This window comes from Sander vitreus, chromosome 22, assembly GCF_031162955.1.
Source record: "Sander vitreus isolate 19-12246 chromosome 22, sanVit1, whole genome shotgun sequence".
In the NCBI taxonomy this organism is placed as follows: Eukaryota; Metazoa; Chordata; class Actinopteri; order Perciformes; family Percidae; genus Sander; species Sander vitreus.
Genome location: NC_135876.1, coordinates 24,603,882 through 24,624,775, shown reverse-complemented (window position 1 = coordinate 24,624,775; position 20,894 = coordinate 24,603,882). Strand labels below are relative to the sequence as shown.

General features: G+C 46.6%; 1 protein-coding gene across 1 annotated transcript in view; it reads left to right on the top strand.

The window, feature by feature from the left end:
- LOC144537020 (sodium channel protein type 2 subunit alpha-like) overlaps window positions 1–20,894 on the top strand; it is a 199,668-nt gene that overhangs the window by 101,678 nt on the left and 77,096 nt on the right. Inside the window, exons 15-18 of the mRNA XM_078280422.1 lie at window positions 3,308–3,546; window positions 16,939–17,112; window positions 18,539–18,700; window positions 19,379–19,573. Of these exons, the coding sequence (XP_078136548.1) occupies window positions 3,308–3,546; window positions 16,939–17,112; window positions 18,539–18,700; window positions 19,379–19,573 (770 nt within the window). The remainder of the gene's footprint in view (window positions 1–3,307; window positions 3,547–16,938; window positions 17,113–18,538; window positions 18,701–19,378; window positions 19,574–20,894) is intronic.

The window sequence follows — 20,894 nt, the reverse complement described above, 5'->3', positions numbered from 1 at the left end:
CTGCGCGGGTGTGTGTGTGTGCATGTTTGTCGATGGGGGATTGTGTAACCGTGTGTGTGTGTGTGTGTGTGTGTGTGTGTGTGTGTGTGTGTGTGTGTGTGTGTGTGTGTGTGTGTGTGTGTCGCTGCCCCAGCCAACCCCAGGGGGGACAACGGCTTTGTTTGTGCGAGAGAGTCGGAAAAGGAGAGAGTGTGTTATGATGGTTCCCTCATTAACCATGAGCTCATTTCTCTGTGTGTGTGTGTGTGTGTGTGTGTGTGTGTGTGTGTGTGTGTATATTTGATGATATTCATGTATTAATCTTTTTGGGTTCATATCTCTTCAAATCGGCATTCATGTGTGTGTTGTAAGTGTGTGTGTGTGTGTGTGTGTGTGTGTGTGTGTGTGTGTGTGTGTGTGTGTGTGTGTTAGGTCTGCTGAGTCACTGTCTCCCCCCTCGGCAGTCGCTGCTCTAAGAGAACAGATCATCATAGAGGAAAATACAAAAAAAACACTGCTGTCCTTCCTCCATCTCCATCCATCTGTGCACCGTTCATTCCCTCTTTCCTTCATTCCTCTCATGTTTTCTTTTACCTACTTTCTGTATATTTTACAGATATTTAATATAAAAAGTGTTCTTGGCTACAAGACAGTAAATTTATTTCTCACCTTGTTTTTTAAGAGTAGGTGTTTTTCGTGTTTTCAATAACATTTTGTTTAAAAAGCTATTTTAATATGTAATGTTCTTGCCAGAAGTGTGGACTCGAGTCATAACTCTAATGACAAAATCGATAAAAGTACTGCAACTGGACTTCTTCCCACCTGTGGTTTTATTTCTCAAGAATAAAGACTTAACAGCCACCAATCGTTTAGTTGCGACCAGCAGCTCCATAGGTCAATCAGTTGTTCCACACACAATTCCCCACCCTTTGGTGGCCACAGTTTTCGCCTTAGGAGGCTGAAAGTTGGCATGGAGTTTAAGGGCCCTATTTTAACGTTCTAAATCCACTTTTGCTAGTTTGACAGCGGAAAAAAGGGTCTCTGCACCGGGTGCATGGTTCAATAGGGTTGTACTTAGTGTCTTCATTAATTCATAGGTGTGTTTTGGGCGTAACATGCAATCAACCAATCAGAGATCATCTCCCATTCCCTTTAAAAGCCAGGCGCGTTTGGACCTTGGAGCATTGCTGTTATGATGGAGGATTTGCACCGTAATATTTGTATCTGTAATCTTCTGCATGTGTGTGTGCTGCTGTGCGTCCCTGTGTGTGTAACAAGCATAGTGTGCACGTGCTGTGCACGAGCCTAGGAGCATTTTACTAATGCTCTGTTAAAATAACAATGAAATGCTGCGTTATTGACTTTAGACCAGGTTTTTGTTGGTCAATGGTGCAATCACTTCCCGCTGCCTCAGGATAGCAACACGCCCAGAATGCACCTGAACACACCTCCCTGTAAGACCAGCACGCCCAAAATGCACCTGAACACACCTCCCTGTAAGACCAGCACGCCCAGAATGCACCTGAACACACCTCCCTGTAAGACCAGCACGCCCAGAATGCACCTGAACACACCTCCCTGTAAGACCAGCATGCCCAGAATGCACCTGAACACACCTCCCTGTAAGACCAGCACGCCCAGAATGCACCTGAACACACCTCCCTGTAAGACCAGCACGCCCAGAATGCACCTGAACACACCTCCCTGTAAGACCAGCATGCCCAGAATGCACCTGAACACACCTCCCTGTAAGATCAGCACGCCCAGAATGCACCTGAACACACCTTCCTGTAAGACCAGCACACCCAGAATGCACCTGAACACACCTCCCTGTAAGACCAGCACGCCCAGAATGCACCTGAACACACCTCCCTGTAAGATCAGCACGCCCAGAATGCACCTGAACACACCTCCCTGTAAGACCAGCACGCCCAGAATGCACCTGAACACACCTCCCTGTAAGACCAGCATGCCCAGAATGCACCTGAACACACCTCCCTGTAAGATCAGCACACCCAGAATGCACCTGAACACACCTTCCCTGTAAGACCAGCACACCCAGAATGCACCTGAACACACCTCCCTGTAAGACCAGCACACCCAGAATGCACCTGAATACACCTCCCTGTAAGACTAGCACACCCATGGGCCACAGATGGGCGCAAGTGTATTTGCTATTTAAACGACGCGGGCGCTGGACGGGAAATAGACACTTGCATCGGGCTTTGCGCTGCGCCAGGTGCAAGATAGGACCCTAAATATTTGAAGTTTTGTGAATGCATAAATGCATCAATGCATTTGTTTACGCAGTTACAGCTTTTGCGAATTTGCGCCTGTTCATGGAAAAAGCTCGCAAATTAACATAATCTCTTTCATGTTGTTTGTTTAAAGTATTTTTTTCCAGCTTTCATTTCTGCAGAAAGTCTCACACACCCACACACGGGATTGTTTTATTTTCATTTATTTTCTACTTTAGTAGACTCTGCAGGATGTCACAGCACACTCACATAATAATAATAATAATAATAATAATAATAATAATAATAATAATAATAATAATAATAATAATAATAATTTGTTGACATTCAAAGACATAACATTAACACAACTTGGTGCGAAACAACAAACCAGAAAAACAGAAACGTATCACGAGTTACAGATCCAAACCTATTGCCTTACCTAGGGGACTAATGCTGCGTTCCAGACACAATGTTTAGCCCGTAAGTTACGACTTCAAGTCACGACTCACGACTTGGTAGCGTTCCAGGCAAAGTCACGACAAACCCTTCTAGCTAGCGTTAGCTAGCGGCTACCTAACGTTGACGTTAGCTAGCGCTAGCTGATACTAGCAATTTCTAGTCGGCGACATATTTTGGGCTTCATTTAATAAACATAACCTGTAGTAGTACACAATCGTATGTGTATTGTTTTGATTAAATGTGCAGAATTACTTTACGTTGCCTATTTATGTCTATTTATTTCTATTTCTCACCGTTAATCACCGGCGTCTGTACAGCATCAACAGGGGTCACCATTGTTGTTTATGTGTGTGTGACGTCAAAAACTGTAACTGGGAGAACAACGATCTGGTACCAGTTCACGGGGAGTAAGTTACAGGTTTGACTCCCGTTCCAGGGCACTTTCACCGGTAGAAGGTTGTTAAAACACGAGTTACGGGTTGCCTGGAACACAGCATATTATCATCACATTATCTTTCTCCTCGTCCATTAATTGATTGTTTTCATCTCTATCTTTCAAATGATCTTTTATTTATTTGTACTTAATCGACTCCTTTCCCCTTGTATTGTTTTTGTCCTGTGCGATGCAGAACTGGAGGAGGCCCATAAGAAATGCCACCCATGCTGGTACGTCTTCGCCCACCGTTACCTGGTGTGGGAGTGCTCCCCCTTCTGGCTGAAGGTGAAGGAGCTGGTGAAGATTATGGTGATGGACCCCTTCCTCGACCTGGCCATCACCGTTTGCATCGTCCTCAACACGCTCTTCATGGCCATGGAGCACTACCCCATGACGGACGAGTTCAACGGCATGCTGAGCATCGGAAACCTGGTAGGATGGATGGAGGGAGGGATGGATGAATGGATGGATGGATGGGTGGGGTGGTTTGCATGGATGGATGGAGGGAGGGGTGGATGGGTGGATGGAGGAAGGGAGGGAGGGGTGGCTGGATGGGTGGATGGATGGATGGATGGATGGATGGATGGGTGGATGGATTAATGAATAGATGGATGGATTAATGAATGGATGGATGGATGGATGGATGGGTGGGTGGGTGGATGAATGGAGGGATGGATGGATTGATGGGTGGGTGGGTGGATGGATGGAGAGATGGATTGATGGGTGGATGGATGGATGGATTGATGGGTGGGTGGATGGATGGATGGGTGGCTGGATGGGTGGATGGATGGATGGGTGGGTGGATGGATGGATTAATGAATAGATGGATTGGGGGATGGATGGATTAATGGATGGATGGGTGGGTGGATGGATGGCTGGATGGGTGGCTGGATGGAGGGATGGATTGATGGGTGGGTGGATGGATGGATGGGTGGGTGGATGGATGGATGGATGGATGGATGGGTGGGTGGATGGATTAATGAATAGATGGATTGGGGGATGGATGGATTAATGGATGGATTGATGGGTGGGTGGATGGATGGGTGGATGGATGGATGGATTAATGAATGGATGGGTGGGTGAGTAAAGGCGAATCAAAGAATGGAGAAAATGGCTTAGACCTCAGAGGGTTAAAGTGAAATAGTCACATTTCAAAACTGCCTGTTTTGGCAACATTGTCTTTCCTGTTTGAGTCGTGTCATTTTCCCCTAGTCTGGATCAACAGAAGTAAATTGCCTGATGTCCCTGTCCTTCTGCTCTCTGTGTGTTGCCGTTCTCAAACTACGTTCTCTTTGGGAAACGACAACAAACGCCAAGCTAACAAGCTACACGCTGAAAATGGCAAGTTTTGAAGAAAATTTGTTTCGTGCAACAAGGCAGGTCTGCTTGGTTCTTTCGGGGAATGATTGTAAAAGGCAACCGTAACAACTGCAGACTCTGGACAAACAGTTGTCAGTTAACATTCATTTTCAAATCAAGTCCTGGGCCTTCACTTGAAGCCCCACAGCACGCTGTTTTAAAGCAGAAATGAAGACATTTCATCTGCACTACGCTGCCTTCATCCAAAGATATATTCATGATTTATATTACAGAATGAGGCTTATTAGTTTGAGAGAATTGGATTTCATGTTCTGATGAATCTAAGTCCCCTGAAAATCTTAGAAACTTCTCTTTTAAAGGTCTTCTGACATGCTGCTTTTTATATAGGCCTTAGTGGTCCCCTAATACTGTATCTGAAGTCTCTTTTATATAGGCCTTAGTGGTCCCCTAATACTGTATCTGAAGTCTCTTTTATATAGACCTTAGTGGTCCCCTAATACTGTATCTGAAGTCTCTTTTATATAGACCTTAGTGGTCCCCTAATACTGTATCTGAAGTCTCTTTTATATAGACCTTAGTGGTCCCCTAATACTGTATCTGAAGTCTCTTTTATATAGACCTTAGTGGTCCCCTAATACTGTATCTGAAGTCTCTTTTATATAGACCTTAGTGGTCCCCTAATACTGTATCTGAAGTCTCTTTTATATAGACCTCAGTGGTCTCCTAATACTGTATCTGAAGTCTCTTTTATATAGGCCTTAGTGGTCCCCTATTACTGTATCTGAAGTCTCTTTTATATAGGCCTTAGTGGTCCCCTAATACTGTATCTGAAGTCTCTTTTATATAGACCTTAGTGGTCCCCTAATACTGTATCTGAAATTCACCCTTGGTGAAGAATTACAGCCACAAGAGCCAGTCCCACAATGATCTTTCCTAAGGATGTGCCATTTCTGTGTCTGTAGCTTTAAATGCTATTGAGGGGGAGAGAGGGGGGGTGTGGCCTTGACCAACTGTCATGCTTCGCTCGTTTGAAAGCCATGATGTCTCTCTCTCTTTCTCATGGGGGGGCCAAATTCTCTGGGCGGGCAAAGCAGAGAAAGGGGAGGTAACCTTTCCCCTTATGACGTCATAAAGGGAAGATTCCAGATCGGCCCATCTGAGCTTTCATTTTCTCAAAGGCAGAGCAGGATACCCAGGGCTCGGTTTACACCTATCACCATTTCTAGCCACTGGGGGGCCATAGGCAGGCTGGGGGAACTCACATTAATGTTAAAAAACCTCATAAAGTGACATTTTCATGCAATGGGACCTTTAAGAGCCGAGTATAGAGCATGAACCTCTTTACTACGAGCATGTTTGTGCAATTAACAAACTTGAGGCAAGTTCAGGAGGCGGTTAGATTTTGTGACAAAGAACGAGACAGTTTGGGAAACGACCCTCGGACCTGTGAAACTGCCTCAAACCCTTTTGTCCAATTTGTAAAACCTTGGGATTCAGAGAGGAAACATAAACACCGAATTCATCTCTCTCCCGGAAAAAGAAAAGGGTGTGTGTGAAAAGCTAGGCGAGTTTCAGTATTCGAGCTGACAGAAACGGGTCGGGTGGCTTTAAACCACCGTGACTAACTCCAGTGTTTGACCCCCGCAGGTCTGCCGACGGTCTGACAGGATCTGATAGGTTGATGCAATATGGTAATTGGTTCACCTGAGGTGTGAAAGGCCCACAGCCAAAATCCCCATGTTGATGACACCTACACACACACACACACACACACACACACACACACACACACACACACACACACACACACACACACACACAGAGACACAGACACAGACAGACAGACACTTGTACCTGTCCAGCGATGTCAGGTTTCCTTAGCTCAGGCTTGCCGCCAGCTCTTTGGGGCAGAGAATGGTAATACAATTTATAAGTAGAAACAGTAGCTGTGGGTTGGCCTGCAGCGGCGGTGTTCAATCACTGGGTCTGGGCCTAAAGGTGGGCCTCTGTGAGAGCGTTACCTGGATCGTACCAAAATGATCTTTCTTTTCCCCGTCTTCCCTGGCATCGTTTCAAGAATATTTGCGTCCAAACAGATCCATTTGTAAAAGACTCAACACGCTACTTCATTTCCCAGGCCTATAGGTGGCGCTGTTTCTGCTACAGAAATTCACCAACAAATGGCGAAGAAGAGGCGGAGCATGTGCATAAAGCTTGCGCGCTGTATACAAACAGACATATGCATTTGTGGGTCTGTAAATGATGGAATACATGAGAGGTTGGCGTCCCCACTCGTTTTCCCCACCTCCAACGACCAGTCTTGTAAGTTCTTAAAAGTGCCTGGGTGTGGGTGGTTCAGGGCGTCCTGGGGAGCCAGATGTTGCCGCAGAGACCAGGTTTGGGATAGAGGTGCATAGGGTTAGGTTTGGGTTAAAACGCAACGCCCGGGATGGGCACAAGGGGACCACTGGTGTGAATAAAACACTTAAAAACCTCCTTAAAAAACCAAGTTTGGTTATAGAAAAGCTGTTCAAAAGAGAGCCAGATTTTAAAGGCAGCTTAAAAGAACCACTGGACAGGACGGACAGAGGGAGACTACAACTTTAAATAAAAGGTACACCTACCCTGGCCTCTCTCACGGAGAGATTACAAAATAAATAATTAAAATAAATTAAAAAATATATAAAATTATGAAAATAAATGCCCCGGTGTTGCAATATAAAAAACATCTATCCCAATGTTAAAGGAATATTATTTAACATTAAAACAAACATTTATGAAGTCTAAAATACTATCTGAATTACTTTCCCTTGAGTTTATAAAGGGGGAAACGCCAGAGCAGGGGGAATGAGACACCAGAGCAGGGGGAATGAGACACCAGAGCAGGTGGAATGAGAGGGGGGAACGCCAGAGCAGGGGGAATGAGAGGGGGAAACACCAGAGCAGGGGGAATGAGAGGGGGAAATGAGAGGGGGAAACACCAGAGCAGGGGGGAATGAGAGGGGGAAACACCAGAGCAGGGGGGAATGAGAGGGGGAAACACCAGAGCAGGGGGGAATGAGAGGGGGAAACACCAGAGCAGGGGAATGGGAGAAACACCAGAGCAGGGGAATGAGAGGGGAAACACCAGAGCAGGGGGAATGAGAGGGGGGATGAGACACCAGAGCAGGGGGAATGAGAGGGGGAAACACCAGAGCAGGGGGAATGAGAGGGGGAACACCAGAGCAGGGGGAATGAGACACCAGAGCAGGGGGAATGAGAGGGAGAAACGCCAGAGCAGGGGGAATGAGAGGGGGGAACACCAGAGCAGGGGGAAACGCCAGAGCAGGGGGAATGAGAGGGGGAACACCAGAGCAGGGGGAATGAGAGGGGGAAACACCAGAGCAGGGGGAATGAGTTGGGTTAGGTCGGTTTAGTTTATTTGTTTCACAAAACGTAAAAAACTAATTACATTGAAGAAATACAAAAATATATGTGAGGTGGTAGATAACCAAATAGATATAACAATCAAGATAAATAAACACGATGAGGTGGCACTGTTTACATACCGTTATTGCACTTCCACTTTTTGGGCTCTATTGCACAGTTCCAAGTCTTTGTAGAGGAAGGAGGTGGAGAGGAGAGGAAGGTCTGTCCTCCTGACTGCCTGGGGGAAAAAGCTATTTTTCAGTCTGTTGGTTCTGGATCTGAATGTCCTGTTTCTTTTTCCAGAGGGCAGGGGGGCAGGTGATGTCCAGGGTGAGTGGGGTCCTTTTATGATACAGCTGGCTTTCTTTTGGAGTCGGCCAGTGTGTATGTCTCTGAGGGGGGGGGAGACACGATGGCACGCTCTGCTGCACTAATGTAGACCTACAAAATCGAAAATGTGTTTGAAGTGTTACTCCAATTCTCCACTGGGTAGGTACCTTCTGGCTGCACCGCTGTTAGGCCCCCTGCACACTGCCTGCGTGGCGTGAGCGTGGCGTTTCTGTTGCGTGTCTGCTGCGTGGATGTCTTTACACAGCTGTAATCAAATCAGTATATATGTATATATGTATGTATATGTATATATGTTTAACATGAAGTATACTACTGCTTGAGTGGAGTAAATCAATGCAAAGACAACGTCAGCAGTATTGACGGCCTTGACGGCTACAGAATATTTCGTTCGTAATGACAGGTGCAATATTTGAAAATTGATACATTGACATTTATATCTGCATTCATGTCAAAGCCTACAGACTTTCAAACATCAACATGTCATTTATTAACATGTATTTGTGTCAAAATGACTTAAACGCTTCCAACACGCTTGCGTGTCGCGTGAAAAATAGGCGTTGGTTCTGTTTCTAGCATGCACGCGTTTTCCACGCCACGCAGCTGACACGCTCACGCCACGCAGGCAGTGTGTAGCCAGCCTTAGGCCCCCTGCACACTGCCTGCGTGGCGTGAGCATGGCGTGGCGGCTGCGTGGCGGCTGCTATGTAATAAGGATCTGTACGTACACAGCAAATTCTGCTTGGACGAGCGAAAGAAAGAACTACAACACCAACATAAATATGCAGACTTTGGCTGATTATGCATTGAGTTATGCGATGGCATAATCCCGTCATTTCTGGAGGGACTGAATAGAACACAATACTTCAGACGGCTGATGTAGCTGTATACTTCTGTGGCGTGAACAGTCCAAACTTCTCCCTCGGTTCACTTTGAAGTAGTTCAGGTCTCAGATCGTGGCTGAGTCACGTCAAAGGGATCCGATTGCAGGCTGAAGTCGCTGAGTTCTTTACGGGATAATTCCTCTAATCCTCACATGTGTTTACATAGCAGTTAGCTGGCCTTTCTGAGTGTGTGTGTGTGTGTGTGTGTGTGTGTAAAGATCATTACTGCGCTGACAAGTCAATGTCCACTAATGCTCCCACTGTTTGTTGTTGTTTGGCGTGTGCTCTTTAGCTCTTCGCTCTGCTGGGCATCACATGTCGATATATTCCATGTGTGTAAATATCTACATTGTACATAGCGTTTAGTGAAGGCTTTTATCCATAGAGCTGCTCTGTGCATTAAGAGCACAACCTCTCCTCAGTGTCCTTAACCTTTAAGGTCTCTAACAGTGGGAGCTAGTGGGTGTGACGGTACACAAACCAAGTGCTCGCACATCGTTATTGTGAAACGGGCTCCTAGGACAGAGAAGAATCTATCCAGAGCCTTCAGCATCTCACGGAAAATCTCCTCCACACTTGGCGACTTATCACTGTGGAGCTCTGTAACTATCCAGGTGACTTCCTCCAGAAAGATAAGGCTTCTGTGCCTGTGCTCTCCCCAAAAAGGGCATATCATTCGGCTTCAGGAGTTTCTCAAAGTTTTCTTCGTCACCGGCAGTTTAGCCCTTCTCCTTCCCTGCTGACGAAGTCTTAAGCCCCTGACACACCAACGCGACGGCCGACCGTCAGCAGAACAGCCAGTCGGACTGATCACTCAGCTCCCCGAGGTCCAAAAAGTGCCTCAGAACACAGCGAAGCGACGCTGACTTGAGCGTACGTTCTGCCCGTGCGCGAGACGTAATACGTCTCCATAACAGCAGGCGGCGCTAATCTGTATTGTCGCCCAAAACATGCAAACCGGCAGCTGATTGGACGAACGCGTCACGTGGGTCTGGCTGCTCCCGGATTTTTCAACGGGGCTCGTATTTTACGAAGATAGTTCACTGAAACGTGTTTCTGAAAACATTTGAAGAGAGAAACAGGCCGTGCAGTTGCTGAATCTGTCTTCATTTCAGATCGACGAAGGTCAGTTTAATAGACTTTCATCAGATTTTGAGAGACTCTAGTCACGCTCATCCCGCTCGTCATTTCTGGGTTAGCGCTCCACCAATCAGATGGCTCATTGAGTCCGACTGCCCGCCCTCCGACGCAGCATGTCAGGTCGGACAAAATGAAGGCTGACGGCTCCTCCAACGGACGACAGCATGTACACACCAACCAGACTCGAGTCACCGACCTCGCCAGGCTGTCAGACGGCCGATCATCGGCCCGGTGTGTCAGGGACATTAAATTAAAGCATCGTGTTCTAGGACATCATTTTTCATCAGGTCTTACTTTTCCTTCGTCCACATAACGCTACCTCTAATGCTCATTGAAATGTATTTTTTAATAATTCTGTGGTGTTTCAGTTCTTTCTACAGGACTTGAGGACCTTGCAGACTTTAAAAAAAAAAAAAGCTCTGATAAGAAATATTTCCTGCCTCCCGTGCTTGTTCTAGTATGTGAGTGAAAAATGAGCCTTAAAGTCGGCTATAATGAAGTTTCTTTGTAGAGAAAGAGACAGAGAGAGGACAGTCAGGGGTAAAGTGTGTGTGTGTGTGTGTGTGTGTGTGTGTGTGTGTGTGTGTGTGTGTGTGTGTGTGATAAAGGTGCTCCCTGTGTGATCTGGCACTGCACAGTGTGAGGTTGTTGCCGGGTATCTCCACACACACAGAGTCCTCTGCTGTAACTGTTGTTATCTAATTTGGTCAGCACTGTGCTGTCCTTGCTCAGGGGAACCGGTGCAGAGCTTGCCAAAAAAAATTGGGGACTTGCGATGCTTTTTTTTGGGGACATTTTTGGGGGTTTTTGGGGGGCACCTGAACAAAGAATGATCCAGTTAGGTAAAAAAAACTCCCAAAATCCAGTGAGCGCCTTCAAATATACTCAGTAGGCTGCTGCGTGTGTGTGCGTGCGCGCGTGTGTGTGTGTGTGTGCGCGTGTGTGTGTGTGTGTGTGTGTGTGTGTGTGTGTGTGTTTTTGTTTGTGTCCTGGTGCTTACTCATTACATCTGCCTGGTTGTCACAAAAATAATCACGTGTCTCACACACACACAGACAGAGACACACACATATAGACACACACACACACACACACACACACACACACACACACACACACACAGGCACAGAAAGTCTGTGTCATCCGCTCTCTGCTGATGTTACTGTTATTAGTGAGTGCTGATGTTGACATCCCCTGTTTGTGTGCCAGCAACACATGTACACACACACACACACACACACACACACACACACACACACACACACACACACACACACACACACTGGTCAGAGTAGTTCTTCCCTCAGTCAGTGAATTAGAGACTTTTCCTCGGTGCCGAACAGAGTCTGAACTTGAAACTCAGACACACATCGTTGTGTTTCATAACTGTCACAAGTGAGCGTCCTCAGGCAGACGTGAAATCCAGAAAAAAAACAAGAATCAATATTTCCTTTTCCAGAACTGTTATGGATCAAGTCCGTCTTTAATTACTTGGTGATAAGCCTTCTTGTTTTGAGCTGTTTTGTACTGCGATCCACTCTTTCGGTGATGGGTTTTCGTGAAATGGTCACGTCATTTTTAATCTATTGATTCGTGTACACGTATCTCATTTTTGTTTCGTGGTGGTCAGCACTTAATGGGAAGCATTTATTCGGAGCTTGGGTTTCGGAAAAGAACGGGGAAAGGAAAGGTCACACACGGGAGACGGCTGCGGTCTCTGGGGGACGCGGGACAACAACGGGACGGTTGTGTTTAGGAGACTGGGTTGGGGTTTTATACACTGTAATAAAACAGAGAAGTAAAAATGGGATGGATGGGACTCTGGGAAAAAACCTCATTAAATGGGGTGGGTACCTCTGTGGGCTGATTTACCTAATTATGTGGAAATCTTGCAAGGGCTCATTTCCTGCATTCTGGTGGTCTGGGGAAGGTTCATTCACAGCCCATTTCCAAAGGGGCGCCACCAACGGACGCCACTCAGACGCCTCTGGGCGCAATTGGATAGTCCTTCAACCAATCAGAGCGATGAAGGAGATGACGTATGCAGAGCGATGGATAAACATCTCAACCAGCAAGCATGTTGCAGAGCCCGTTCACTATCGTCATCGTGTGAAGCCCGCCTTAACGGTTGTGATTGGCGCCTCGATTTGGAAAAATTGGAAATGGGCTTGAATGGGCACTTGGCCAGACGGATCTCAAATTTTCCGGAAGTTTGTCAGGGTTTTCCCAGGCTACCCCCATCCCCCCTGTAAATTACACCTGTGGCTCTTACACTTCGTCTCCTTACTTCCTGTTTTGCTTCGGTCATAACTACCACAGCCACTAGAGGGCGCCGCCACTGTAAACGTTAAAATATAGGTCGTAATTGCTGCTTGAACAACCTATGTGGGCGTTTTTCTGGGAGGACGGTCTCAAACATGTCCAATGTGTATGTTTCTAATATTCAAAAAGGAATAATGTTTAAAAAGCCTAACCATCCCATTACAGTGGAGTTTATTTAAGTGACTTTAATGAAGTACTATGGCGTTCGGCGCCGTGTGTCTGTGATGTTTCTCTGTCAGCGGGCTGTTTGAGGCCAGAGGCTGCTGCTGCTATTTGACAGCTGAACTGTGTTTAACTTCATTAACGTCACTCCGGCTGACGTCAACACACTGTTCCACTGATCAGTTACACAACACAACACCACACTACATTTAACTAAAGCACCACTGCACAGCTGAAGCTCCAGAGGCAGCACAGGCACAGGTGGGATTCAAACCAGTGACCTCTCTGTGTCACGCTGAAGCTGACTCCTTTTTCGTACTTAGTTTATAATTCACACTCCCGAATCGTTTCACAATTCCCCCTCTTCTTTTTTAAACCTGTCTGTCTTGAGAGAGCCTGATCCATCGCGAGTTAGAGAGAGCGAGAGAGAGAGAGAGAGGCTCTCCTGATGTCAGTAATAATAACAGAGTGATTGTTGAGTAGCTAATCAACGCACTACAGAGGTAATGAGCCCATGTAAGAAGATTGTGTGTGTGTGTGTGTGTGTGTGTGTGTGTGTGTGTGTGTGTGTGCGTGCGTGCGTGCGTGCGTGTGTTTGAGAGAGCGGTAACCCCAGAAAGAGCCTGATTTTGTGCATGTTTGTTTTGTGACAAAAAAGTCGCACCATTTACAGGTCACTTCAGTTTGGTTTTTTTCAACCTGGACCCTATTTTTGCATGTTTTGTTTTGTGCTAAGTGACTGATGGGAACAACAGTCTTTCAAATTGGTCCAGTATTAAGCCAGACTGCAGCAGAGAAACAAGCTATGTGACGTCCGTTAATTTCCATCCATTAGAAACAACTGACTGGCTCAGATTATCATTTTAAGTGTTTGACAACATTACAGAGAGAGACATTTTTGTTTAAAACAGAAACAGCCCCAAAATTGCTATCTCCAAACCCTCCAGACTCCATTTAAATAAACAGTCATTTTAACGTCGTAAAACACACTTCATTCAAAGTCGACAGAAACAAAATAAAACCATCAAAAGCCGTCTTGGTTCATCTTTCCAACCATTCCAACAATCACCACTCTGGTTTGGTTGAAATAAACCCTTAATTCACCCATTTACATGTGGCGATATGCTGCCTCTACACACGCTAAAAGTAGTGATTATTTACATGGAGTCTGGTGGGTTTGGTGACGGGGATTTCAGGGCTGTTTTATGTTAAACTAAATGGATGTTGCTCTTTAACAAAAAGCTCTATCTCTGTAGGGATCCTTTCATAATGTTGTCAGACACTTAGAATAATAATCTGAAGATTTTAGTGCAGCACTTTTAGTGGACGCTAACTGAAGGTGAACATTTGCCCAATAAGGCTGAGAAACAGACACACACACACACACACACACACACACACACACACACACACACACACACACACACACACACACACACACACACACACACACACGTGTGTCACGTAACCGGTGTCACATCAAGGCTCCCCTTATTTCTGGAACAACAAGCAGAGCGAGGGGCTGCTGCTGCTGACATACACACACACAGAGACACACACACACACACACACACACACACACACACACACACACACACAGACACACACACACACACACACACGTGATGTGAAGCGAAGCAGAGCGAGGCGAACCCTGGAGGAGCTGAGGTCTGCAGAGAGAGAGGCTTAAAGGATCAAACCACAGGAGCAAACAGCTGAGAAAAGGGCTGCCCACAATAATCAAAGTATCCTAAAAAAAAGAAAAATCACCAAATCAGGAACAAACTGCAAAAGAGTTCTAATGCCACTGAATAAAAAAATAAAAAAAGAATTTTCCAGCTACAAATTTAGAATCAGAGTTAGTGTCAGACTACATTTACATCGCTACGTTTTGGTTTTTCGCTCCAAAAGTGATCTCGGTGCACAAAAGTGTTTTTAGCTCCAGTAGAAGAACTAATCTCTGTTTAAACTAACACGCCCAAACCTCATATATCTCATCTACATTCTCGTATACTGGGCATGAACAGGAGGCAGCGTGTAGACTCCGCCCATTGCTGGTAGTTGCCATGGTAACGTTAGTAGTCTCAGAGAACGAGACGTCGTGACCGATAAGACCCAATCAGGAGGAGAAACGCTGGCGTCAGTGTCGATGCTGCCAAAGGTCTCCGTTTGCGGCCGTTGAGACTGAAAAACAACACCAGAGCAGGGGGAATGAGAGGGGGGGACGCCAGAGCAGGGGGAATGAGAGGGGGGACACGCCAGAGCAGGGGGGAATGAGAGGGGGGACACGCCAGAGCAGGGGGGAATGAGAGGGGGGGAAACACCAGAGCAGGGGGGAATGAGAGGGGGGACACGCCAGAGCAGGGGGGAATGAGAGGGGGGAAACACCAGAGCAGGGGGGAATGAGAGGGGGGACACGCCAGAGCAGGGGGAATGAGAGGGGGGAAACACCAGAGCAGGGGGGGAATGAGAGGGGGAAACACCAGAGCAGGGGGGAATGAGAGGGGGAAACGCCAGAGCAGGGGGAATGAGAGGGGGGACACGCCAGAGCAGGGGGGAATGAGAGGGGGGAAACACCAGAGCAGGGGGGAATGAGAGGGGGGGGAAACACCAGAGCAGGGGGAATGAGAGGGGGACACGCCAGAGCAGGGGGGAATGAGAGGGGGGAACACCAGAGCAGGGGGGAATGAGAGGGGGAAACACCAGAGCAGGGGGGAATGAGAGGGGGGAAACACCAGAGCAGGGGGGAATGAGAGGGGGGGAAACACCAGAGCAGGGGGAATGAGAGGGGGAAACACCAGAGCAGGGGGAATGAGAGGGGGGAAACACCAGAGCAGGGGGGAATGAGAGGGGGGAAACACCAGAGCAGGGGGGAATGAGAGGGGGGAAACAGCAGAGCAGGGGGAATGAGAGGGGGGAAACACCAGAGCAGGGGGGAATGAGAGGGGGGAAACACCAGAGCAGGGGGAATGAGAGGGGGAAACGCCAGAGCAGGGGGAATGAGAGGGGGAAACGCCAGAGCAGGGGGAATGAGAGGGGGAACACCAGAGCAGGGGGAATGAGAGGGGGAAACACTAGAGCAGGGGGAATGAGAGGGGGAACGCTAGAGCAGGGGGAATGAGAGGGGGAAACACCAGAGCAGGGGGAATGAGAGGGGGAAACACCAGAGCAGGGGGAATGAGAGGGGGAAACACCAGAGCAGGGGGAATGAAAACTAGATTTCCCTGATGATACTTTTACTTAAGTAACATTTTCAGTGCAGGGCTTCTACTTGTAACAGAGTATTCTTTACAGTGTAGTATTAGTACTTTAATTTATGCAACAAGTAAACTGACAATAATATGACTCTCCTTGGAGTCCATTCCACTCAGCGTCTCCCATGCTAACACACACACACACACACACACACACACACACACACACACACTGTTCAATGATGGTTAGCGTCATGCTAATGTGAGCGTAGCAGGTCAGCGTGCTGGAACGTCCCTTTGCTACTGAACTCCTGTTGGCTTTTAAAGAACCTGTGTGTTATAGGAGGTGACGTGTGTGTGTGTGTGTGTGTGTGTGTGTGTGTGTGTGTGTGTGTGTGTGTGTGTGTGTGTGTGTGTGTGAACCTAACCCTGTCTGAAATCTCCTACCCTTTGGCTAACTCTGCCCTTCATTTAGTTGTGTGTGTGTGTGTGTGTGTCCTTACCTGACTCTCTTGTGTCCCTACCTGTGTGTGTGTGTGTGTGTGTGTGTGTCACAGCTTTTTTTCAAGTGTCCTTAATACAGAGATGATCTCATCCCCACAGCGTAAGGTCTGGCTACTCCACAGAACGCAGTAACATGTGTATCTCCATGTGTACTTCATCCACAGCAATCCCGCCAATCGGCCCCAAAGCGTCCCAGTTAGAGAGGAAATACCATAAATATATTCTTAGTAAATCTTTACAATCATTCCCTTAAAGAACTGAGCAGGCCTGCCTCGTTGCACCATCCACACTTGCCCTTTTCAGCGTGTAGCTTGCTAGCTCGAAGTTTGTGTGTTCAGGAGACTGTAGAGCTGCCCATTGGTCCATTAGTCAACTACTGTAATATTTCTTCAGTCGATTAGTCATTTTCTGTGTTTTATGCTGAATGATTTATTTCCAAGAAACTTTATGAAAACTTTTTGGTGTGTGTGTGTCTGTGTCTGTGCGCGTGTGTGTCTGTGTGTGTGTTTGTGCGTGTCTGTGTGTGTCTTTGTGTGTGTCAGGTGTTCTCGGGGATCTTCACGGCGGAGATGGTTCTGAAGATCATCGCTCTGGATCCGTACTACTACTTCCAGACGGGCTGGAACATCTTCGACAGCATCATCGTGTGCCTCAGCCTCATGGAGCTGGGCCTGTCCGACGTAGAGGGGCTTAGCGTGCTGCGCTCCTTCAGACTGGTGACGCACGCACACACACGCACACACACACACACACACACACACACACACACACACACACACTTCACACTCACATTACACCACAATCACCAAAACACATTCAACGGCACTTCAAAAATCATATTTCCATAAATCATGTTTGAAATAACTGCTCGTTTTTACCAACGGTTTCCAAAGAAACTCTCTCTCACACACACACACACACACACACACACACACACACACACACACACACACACACACACACACACACACACACACACTCACACACACACACACACACACACACACACACACACACTCTCTCTTTCTCACACACTCACACACAGAGGAAACACAGAGGGAGAGAAGGAGAGAGAAACGGAGGGATGGAGGGAAAGAGAGAAGGAGAGGGAGGGAGAGAGAAGGGGAAGGAGGGAGGGAGAGAATGAAAGAGGGAGGGAGAGAAGGAGTGAAGGAGAGAGAAAAGGAGGGAGATTGGCATGGTTGTATTTCAGTTAGCCTAATAACTGGTTTGATTTGCATTGAGAGATGATTTTATGGAAAGTACCCCATGTCAATCTCTAGGTATGGTGAAGGGTATGTGATGATGGGGGGGTATGGTGAAGGGGATGTGATGATGGGGGGTATGGTGAAGGGGATGTGATGATGGGGGGTATGGTGAAGGGGATGTGATGATGGGGGGTATGGTGAAGGGTATGTGATGATGGGGGGGTATGGTGAAGGGGATGTGATGATGGGGGGGGATGGTGGAGGGTGTGTGATGATGTGGGGGTATGGTGAAGGGATGTGATGATGGGGGGTATGGTGAAGGGGATGTGATGATGGGGGGGTATGGTGAAGGGGATGTGATGATGGGGGGGTATGGTGAAGGGTATGTGATGATGGGGGGGGTATGGTGAAGGGTATGTGATGATGTATGGTGACCAGAGGGATGTGACGTTGTATGCGAGGCACATGCATAGTATCCTGGATCCATGAAATAACTGGCCTTTCAAAATAAAAGTCTGCCTGCCTCTATGGGAATCTAACATAGGGGTGTACTGACTTATGCCCCCTGTATTTTAAGGAAGAACATTTATTTATTTACGATACATTATTCATTCACAAAGAATATTGGTGTCCTTAAAGGTTGGATTTTTCCTAATTTTTTCAATTAAGGCATTAAGATCAGTTTCCAAAAGATGACTTTTTATTCAACTTTAGCATTTATGCTGAGCACTGTAAATATTTTGTATTTTTGTCGACTATTTTGCCCATTATTCTGTTTTTTTTCTACTTTTTTGTTGCATTTCTTTGTACTTTTGTGGCTTTTTTTAAATTTCTGACGTTTTTTTGCACATTTGTAACACAAATATAACTTCGATCAGAGTAAAACTTAGTTTAAAGGATGACCTTTTATTCTGAAATGTCTCTTTGCTTCCAGCTTCGTGTGTTCAAGCTGGCTCGCTCTTGGCCGACCCTCAACACCCTGATCAAGATCATCGGGAACTCCATGGGCGCTCTGGGAAACCTGACGCTCGTCCTCGCCATCATCGTCTTCATCTTCGCCGTGGTCGGCATGCAGCTGTTTGGTAAAAACTACCAGGTAACTCTGACCGAGACACACACACAGGCTTGGATCTGTACATGTAGGTTGGTGCAGCGCTGGCGTGCTTGTGTGCTAGCGCTGATTGCTGTGAGATCTGCTCACGGTAAATGTTGATGTGACGTGCATCACCGCGATGTGTAATTACATTTTCTGAGAGGTGACATCAGGCTACGGCGTAGGGTCGGTATCTATCTACGTACAGTATCTCACAAAAGTGAGTACACCCCTTACATTTTAGTAAATATTTCATTATATCTTTTAATGGGACAACACTGAAGAAATGACACTTTGCTATAATGTAAAGTATTAAGTGTACAGCTTGTATAACAGTGTAAATGTGCTGTCCCCTCAAAATAACTCAACACACAGCCATTAATGTCTAAACCGCTGGCAACAAAAGTCAGTACACCCCTATGTTAGATTCCCATAGAGGCAGGCAGACTTTTATTTTGAAAGGCCAGTTATTTCATGGATCCAGGATACTATGATCCTGATAAAGTTCCCTTGGCCTTTCTATATTTCTCTCTGAAATGTAGCGGAGTACAAGTAGAAAGTGGCATGAAAAGAAAAGACTCAAGTAAAGCACAAGTACCTCTACATATGTACTGAAGTACAGTACTGGAGTAAATGTACTTGGTTACATTTTGTGAACGTATCTCTTGTTCCTCCCAACAGGACTGTGTGTGTAAGATCTCGAAGGACTGCACTCTTCCTCGCTGGCACATGAAGGACTTCTTCCACTCGTTCCTCATCGTGTTTCGCGTGCTGTGCGGCGAGTGGATCGAGACCATGTGGGACTGCATGGAGGTGGCCGGTCAGCCGCTGTGCATCCTGGTCTTCATGCTGGTCATGGTCATCGGGAACCTGGTGGTGAGTGACCTTTGACCCGCGTAGAGCTCATTAACGGTACGAAATGTGCTTCAAAAATACGAGTGGTTCTCAAAACTTGTTACAATAATGGACCTCCTTTCAATTGTCTTTTTAACCCTCTGAGGACAGAAAACACACACACACACACACACACACACACACACACAGAAAACACACACACACACACACTCACACAGAAAACACACACACACACTGACACACACACACACACACACAAACACACACACACAGAAAACACACACACACTCACACACACACTCTCACACACACACACAGAAAACACACACACACACACACACACACACACACACACACACACACACACACACACACACACACACACACACACACACACACACACTCACAGAAAACACACACACACTCACAGAAAACACACACACACACACAAAACACACACACACGCACACACACATACACGCACACACACACACACACACACACACACAGAAAACACACACAGAAAACACATACACACACTTTTTAACCCTCTGAGGACGAAAGACGCACCGGCACGTCCAAACGACAAAACTCAAAAAGCGATATTACAAAATGTCATTTCAGACATTTATTTACCATGTTAATCATATATAACCTAGAAGACTTCAGGAAACTCATGTCAAGCTCTGAAACTATGTGTCCAACACGTCTAACGTTAAAGCTTTAGTACGTAAACGTTTTCAATTCAAGCCTGGTTCAATCCCGAGCTGCGGCCCTTTGCTGCATGTTTGAGTTGTCCTATCAATAAAGACCTAAATGCCAAATAAATAATCTTTAAACAAAGACTATACCAGTTTAACGTAGGTTCAAGCCGTAGGATAAGCTACCTGGCTGTGTGTGCAGGCCCGTGTCCATCCATGTCCTTGCAGCTATGGAGACGGGAACGCAGTGCTATAGAGGCAACGCGTTAACAGCCCAGCAGCACGAACAGGAGGATACAGACGCTCTTGAGCGTGGGATTTGGAGGAAATAGTACCCCAAAAGAGCCTGGCGGACCCAGTGTGTAACAATGTTTAGTTGTTCATTATCAAAATCTGTGTTGCTCGTCCTTTTCATGAATATTTACCACCACCATCAATTCCTAGTATTCCTTTTGGCTTGAAATGTTACATTTGCGTTTGCATGAACTGGGGTAGACGCGGATGGTTGAAAAGGGTTGTACTTAGTGTCTTCATTAATCAGAGGTGTGTTTTGGGTGTAACATGCAATCAACCAATCAGAGATCATCTCCCATTCCCTTTAAAAGCCAGGCGCGTTTGGACCTTGGAGCATTGCTGTTATG